The sequence below is a fragment of the Phoxinus phoxinus genome (assembly GCF_949152265.1).
Source record: "Phoxinus phoxinus genome assembly, chromosome: 22".
Lineage (NCBI taxonomy): Eukaryota > Metazoa > Chordata > Actinopteri > Cypriniformes > Leuciscidae > Phoxinus > Phoxinus phoxinus.
In genome coordinates this window covers 29,173,543-29,181,042 of record NC_136897.1, presented here as the reverse complement: position 1 = coordinate 29,181,042, position 7,500 = coordinate 29,173,543, and the positions used below count along the sequence as shown (strand labels likewise).

General features: G+C 45.6%; 1 protein-coding gene across 4 annotated transcripts in view; it reads right to left on the bottom strand.

The window, feature by feature from the left end:
* Nucleotides 1–7,500, bottom strand: part of tbce (tubulin folding cofactor E) — a 14,134-nt gene that overhangs the window by 4,807 nt on the left and 1,827 nt on the right. For 2 of the 4 annotated variants that reach the window (XM_079597147.1, XM_079597149.1), the window contains exons 3-12: nt 7,360–7,500; nt 5,637–5,822; nt 3,754–3,856; nt 3,293–3,369; nt 3,112–3,204; nt 1,804–1,868; nt 1,659–1,723; nt 1,402–1,554; nt 969–1,007; nt 733–886 (exon numbers count right to left, since the gene is read on the bottom strand). The exon at nt 7,360–7,500 is cut by the window's right edge and continues 36 nt beyond it. In XM_079597147.1, coding sequence (XP_079453273.1) covers nt 733–886; nt 969–1,007; nt 1,402–1,554; nt 1,659–1,723; nt 1,804–1,868; nt 3,112–3,204; nt 3,293–3,369; nt 3,754–3,856; nt 5,637–5,822; nt 7,360–7,500 — 1,076 coding nt within the window. The remainder of the gene's footprint in view (nt 1–732; nt 887–968; nt 1,008–1,401; nt 1,555–1,658; nt 1,724–1,803; nt 1,869–3,111; nt 3,205–3,292; nt 3,370–3,753; nt 3,857–5,636; nt 5,823–7,359) is intronic. The other 2 variants (XM_079597148.1, XM_079597150.1) reach the window with 1 other exon arrangement.

The window sequence follows — 7,500 nt, the reverse complement described above, 5'->3', positions numbered from 1 at the left end:
GTGTGACGTCCGAGTGTCTGACGTCCGAGTGTCTGACGTCCGAGTGTCTGAAGTCCGAGTGTCTGACGTCCGAGTGTGTGACGTCCGAGTGTCTGACGTCCGAGTGTGTGACGTCCGAGTGTCTGACGTCCGAGTGTCTGACGTCCGAGTGTCTGACGTCTGAGTGTCTGACGTCCGAGTGTCTGACGTACGAGTGTCTGATGTCCGAGTGTCTGATGTCGTGGTGCTCCTCATATCTGGAGCGTGTGGTTCATGGCTTATTAAAACTTTAACAATGTCTTTTTAAAATCCCTATGGGAGAAATTAATCCCAAAACATACTTGTGTTTTTTTATGATTACATTTTTATTAGGCGTTTTATTTTTACTTTTTAGTGTAAAATTATTTATTTATGTTAATTTGCTATTTTTATGATTTAATTATTTTTCATAAGTGGCTTATATTGTCCGATTTGTATTAAAATTATTAATTAAATGTTTTAATTACTTTTTCTTTTTTTTATTATTAAATTTGTATTAGACGTTTTATTTTGACTTTATTGTAAAATTATTTATTTATTATTATGATTTTATTAATTTTTACTAAAAGGCTTAGTTTCATAATTGTTGTTTTAAAATGATTCGTGTAATTTTTTAATGACTTTAGCAAAAGCTTTGCTATACTTCCGGGACAGGACGAGCACACACACCCACACACACACACGCTGTGACATGAGCTGTGGTGTGAGACTGACTGTGGATGAGTGTGAGGAAGCGCGGGTGGTCCGTCAGGAAGTGTGTGTTCGGCTGGTTCTGCTCCGGCTCACTGTGACCTCCGGCCCGAAGCCACGCCGACCCGAACATCTTACAGTAATCCAGCTCTGCTCCCCTCCTCTCGTCACACTCCACCTGCACACACACACACACACACACACACTCAACATCACACTCCACCTGCACACACACACACACACTCAACATCACACTCCACCTGCACACACACACACACACACTCAACATCACACTCCACCTGCACACACACACACACACACACTCAACATCACACTCCACCTGCACACACACACACACACACACACACACACTCAACATCACACTCCACCTGCACACACACACACACACACACACACACACACACACACACACACACACACTCAACATCACACTCCACCTGCACACACACACTCAACATCACACTCCACCTGCACACACACACTCAACATCACACTCCACCTGCACACACACACTCAACATCACACTCCACCTGCACACACACACACACACTCAACATCACACTCCACCTGCACACACACACACTCAACATCACACTCCACCTGCACACACACACACACACACTCCACCTGAACACACACACACACACACTCCACCTGAACACACACACACACCTTCCTCATGTCCAGCAGCGTCAGGCGTCCCAGTCGAGCGATGATGATCTGACGAGCAGTTTCCGGATTCTTCTCTTTCTGCAGCAGAGGATTCCTGCGGCACGACAGATGAAGAAGAGAACGCAGCTTCTCCAGCTCGTTCACCACACACCACTACACACACACACACACACACACACACACACATTAAAACACTTCTGTTACTCAGAGTAAATACACATTAGATGTAATAAAATAAAAGGCAGGTGTGTGTGGACCTCTGAGATGTTGTTGTCGTCTAGTAACAGAGTGTTCAGCGCCGGAAACGCCGTCGTCTCGTCGCCTTACAGCAGGAGGAGAGAGTTCAGCTCTTACACACACACACACACACACACACACACACAGTCATGTGACCTGCTGTACCTGCTGACGCGTCACTGAACTCAACGGCAGAGAAACCAGTGCTGGACAGATTCAGCTTCTCCAACCTGAAGATCACACACACACACACACACACACACACACGTTGGTGCAACTACATTATGAGGACTCTCCATACTAGGCGTAATGGTTTTTATACTGTACAAACTGTATATTCTCTCCCCTTACACTGCCCATCACACACACACACACACTGCCCCTATCCCTAAACCTGCCCATCACACACACACACACACTGCCCCTATCCCTAAACCTGCCCATCACACACACACACTCGATGCTGTAGTTCTCACCAGGGTAAGTGTGAGATGTGCAGCACACACACACACACACACACACACACACACACACCCACACACACTCGATGCTGTAGTTCTCACCAGGGTAAGTGTGAGATGTGCAGCACACACACACACACACACACACACACACACACACTCGATGCTGTAGTTCTCACCAGGGTAAGTGTGAGATGTGCAGCACACACACACACACACACACACACACACACTCGATGCTGTAGTTCTCACCAGGGTAAGTGTGAGATGTGCAGCACACACACACACACACACACACACACACACACACACACACACTCGATGCTGTAGTTCTCACCAGGGTAAGTGTGAGATGTGCAGCACACACACACACACACACACACACACACACTCGATGCTGTAGTTCTCACCAGGGTAAGTGTGAGATGTGCAGCACACACACACACACACACACACACACACACACACACACACACACACTCGATGCTGTAGTTCTCACCAGGGTAAGTGTGAGATGTGCAGCACACACACACACACACACACACACACACACACACTCGATGCTGTAGTTCTCACCAGGGTAAGTGTGAGATGTGCAGCACACACACACACACACACACACACACACACACACACACTCGATGCTGTAGTTCTCACCAGGGTAAGTGTGAGATGTGCAGCACACACACACACACACACACACACACACACACACAGACACACACACACACACACACACACAGACACACACACACACACACACACACACACACTCGATGGTGTAGTTCTCACCAGGGTAAGTGTGAGATGTGCAGCACACACACACACACACACACACACACACAGACACACACACACACACACACACACTCGATGGTGTAGTTCTCACCAGGGTAAGTGTGAGATGTGCAGCACACACACACACACACACACACACACACAGACACACACACACACACACACACACAGACACACACACACACACACACACACTCGATGGTGTAGTTCTCACCAGGGTAAGTGTGAGATGTGCAGCAGTGTCTCCTGCAGGATCTGGTTGTTGGATAAATCCAGAACTCTGAGATTCTGCAGCACATGATCAGGTCTGGTGGAGGAACGCATGATTGGGAGAGAATAATAACTTGAGAGAATAATAACTTGAGAGATTAATAACTTGAGAGAATAATATGTACCTCGTTAACTCTGTGATGTCGTTGTCAGAGAGATAAAGCTCCTCTACCTGCTGCCACATGGGGGCGCACTGGAGAACCTGCACAGGGGTCAGAGGTCACAGGTGACTCACACACACACATTACCTGAGTCCAGGTGAGCGCGCAGCTGTTGAGTGACAGCACTCTCAGACACACACACACACACATTACCTGAGTCCAGGTGAGCGCGCAGCTGTTGAGTGACAGCACTCTCAGACACACACACACACACACACACACACACACACACACACACACATTACCTGAGTCCAGGTGAGCGCGCAGCTGTTGAGTGACAGCACTCTCAGACACACACACACACACACACACACACACATTACCTGAGTCCAGGTGAGTGCGCAGCTGTTGAGTGACAGCACTCTCAGACACACACACACACACACACACACACACACACACACACACACACACACACACATTACCTGAGTCCAGGTGAGTGCGCAGCTGTTGAGTGACAGCAGTCTCAGACAGGAGAAGGCGGGGCTTAAGAGACTCGGGTCACTGGAGAAACTCAATCTATTGTGACTGAAGGAAGAGATGAAAGATCATATTACAGAACCCACAGTTATCATGAGATGCTCCCATAAGCTGAAGAAAACGATACGGAACCTTAAAATAAACCAAATCGGCCAATTCTTGTTGTTGTTTTAACAATTGGAAATACTCAACTCTCTCTTCTCTATGCAATAACAGCTCGTTTGAATATCATGCCATTACACTTACAACTATAGAACTCACCTCTCTACGTACATTGTATTGACTATGAGAAGGCTTTTGACAGCGTGGATAGGCAGACCAGCTGGAGTCTGTTGAGACACTATAGCCCCATTCACACAGCACTTTGAACCCGGCAAATTGCCGGCAAATTGCCGGAACGCCTTCTGTGTGAACGCAAACACGACCCGGGTTTAATGCCGGGATCGATGCCGGGTTGGGGACCTAGTAACATTGCCGTGTTCAGACCCGGAACGCGCGCTGTGTGAACAAAAGCCAGGACAAATGCCGTAAGGGGTGTGTCGTAGTGATGATGCACGAGCCTTCGCAATGTGGTAGTTATCGTGCCACTCTGTTACTCTGTTAGAAGAAAGTTTGTGTTCGTCATCGATACAAGAAAGAACGAAAAGATGTCTGCAAACTGGACTGAAGCAGAGACCCGAGAGCTCCTTGCAATCCGCGCCGAAGCTGAGATCGTTCGTTCGCCACCTTATACGTCACATCATAACGTCACGCGTCTATCCGGGACATACCCGGGTTGTGTGTGAACGCGCTCTCTGATTCCGGCAAATCACTGGCAGTGTGAATGAACCATTTTCAAACGAACCCGGGTCAAATCCCGGGTCACTTTATCCGTGTATTTTCCGGAATCTCTGTGTGAAAGGGGCTTATGGGGTACCAGCAAAGATCACTAACATCATCAGGAACTCATATGAGGGAATGACCTGCAGAGTGGTACATGGCCAGCAGCTCACCGATGCCTTCCCAGTGCGAACAGGGGTGAGACAAGGATGCCTATTGTCACCCTTCCTTTTCTTGTTGGCAATAGATTGGGTAATGAAGAGAAATGGCATCCAATGGACACCTTGGACACAATTGGATGACCTCGACTTTGCTGACGACCTGGCACTTCTTTCCCACACCCAGCAACAAATGCAAGAAAAGACCAATATCATTGCAACTCATTCAGCAAGCCTTGGACTCATTATACACAAAAGGAAGAGCAAGATCCTCAAAGTCAATAACAATGACACGACTCCCATCAGGCTAGAAGGAGAAGCACTAGAGGAAGTGGAAAGCTTCACCTATCTTGGCAGCGTAGTCGACAAGTTGGGAGGGACAGAGGCAGATGTGAAGGTGCGGATTGGAAAGGCAAGGGCAGCTTTCCACCAGCTGAAGAAAGTCTGGGGATCCTCTGAGCTGCCTAGGAACACCAAGATCAGGATCTTTAACTCCATGATAAAGCCTGTTCTACTGTACGGTGCAGAGACCTGGAGAACAACAGTCACTACCATGAAGAAAATCCAGTCCTTTATTAACACCGGTCTCAGACGAAGCCTAAGGGTGCGCTGGCCGAACACCATCAGTAACCTGGAGCTGTGGCAGCGAACAGGACAGCAGCCTATTGAGGAAGAGATCCTCCAAAGACGCTGGAGACGAGTGTTTCGTGTCAGGTGTGTGTGTGTGTGGGTCACCTGATCTATGTTTCGTGTCAGGTGTGTGTGTGTGGGTCACCTGATCTATGTTTCGTGTCAGGTGTGTGTGTGTGGGTCACCTGATCTGTGTTTCGTGTCAGGTGTGTGTGGGTCACCTGATCTGCAGCTCCCGCAGGGACTCCAGCTGACCCGTAATGGCCGCCAGAACCTCCCATGAGCTCAGCAGACTCCCAGACAGATCCAGAGACTCCACATCTGGCGTGGTGTTCCTGATCTGGTTCTGCGGGCCGGGACCGGACACCTCACATCTCCTCAGAGACACTTCGGTCAGCTGATCCACCCTGGAAAAAACACCGGAAAACACGTCAGTGTAATGCACTCGATCTCTCTGCGGTGAGTACACTATTGGAATTGCTCTGTTTATTATTCATATCTATAATCTGAAGCTTTGTTCATAAATCATTCACCTAATTTATGGAACATTCCACTCCGAAAAACATATTTGTTTTTTTGTCTGTTGATAGTATTTTCTGATTTATGGAGTGATAAAAACACACTACCAGTCAAAAGTTTTGGATCTGTAAGATATTTGTCTTCTGCTCAGCAAGGCTGCCTTTATTTGATTAAAAATACAACAAAAAACAGTAATATTGTGAAATATTATTATAATGTAGATCATCAGTTCTCTATGTGAATATATAGTAAAGTGTAATTTATTCCTGTGATCAAAGCTGAGTTTATCATCATTACTCCAGTCTTCAGTGTCACATGATCCTCCAGAAATCAGAATAATATGATGATCTGATGATCAAGACACAGTTATGATTATTATTAATGTTGAAAACAGTGATTTACATTATTATTTCAGGATTCTTTGATGAATATAAAGTTCAAAAGAACAGCATTGGTCAGTTTTTTCTGATGTATTGGGTGATAAAACAAACACTCTGGGGGGAAAAAACGTTAAAATGTCAACAAAATCAAACAAGAATTATGAATCTGGCTTTATCCAATGTTCAGATTTACAAGCTGGAAATGTATGGAAATGTGTGCATAGTTAATTAGATCATGCCTTATTAGCATATTCACATAACATTTCATAAAACCTGTAATACAAAACAAATGTCTTAACCCTCTGGTGCTCTACGCATGTCCGTCAAACATAACCAATTATTATTATTATTTTTTCAATTAAATGAATGTACTATATTTTAGCTCGATAATTTTTATAATTTATTTTTTATTTTTTTAGGGGATTTTATGGTACTAAATTATATTTACGCTGTATTTATAATCCGTTTATTCACTTTTTATACCTGAAAATAAAATTTCCAGCTTAATCTGTGGTAAATCTTGAACGCTTCAGAGCGACAGACTGAAGTTTGATCTCTTCAAAGTCGACACTCGGCAGATTATTGCTGAAGTTAAAAAAGTGAAGTTAAAAAAAAAAAGTTACAGAATTTTACTTTTTGTTATGAATTTTTTTTATATGAAATTTATATTTTCAAAAACACATTTGACTCTAAAACGGCGAGAAAATCAAAGCCATAAATCTAAAATCTAAGCAAGTTGTGTTCCAGATGTGAGGTTGATATGTCAGTAAGTGATCTCTCAGTGAGATGTTGATCGGCTGCAGTACCGAACGCTTCCACTAGAGGAACTCGTCGAGTGTGACTGTTGTGTACAGGACCATTAAACCTTTCGAATCATCTCCATTATTTTTTGTGTGTTCACACAGCAAGTGCCAAAACCTTTACCAAGTTTTGTACCATACCGAAGAATAAAATAAATAAATACAAATTTAAAAAACGTTCTGTCCGACTGGAGCGAAGAGCACCAGAGCTGGTCCGTGTGTGTCCCTCATGTTCGCGAGCGCACCTCTGCTTGAGCCGGACTCGCTCGAACCCGACCATCAGGACGGTCTTGCTGGAGATCTTCATGTCCTCTCCCGCCGGCTCCTCGAGCTCCTCCTCGTAGCGGCGCTTCAGAGCCGTCACGTAACCCACCCCGAACCGGGCC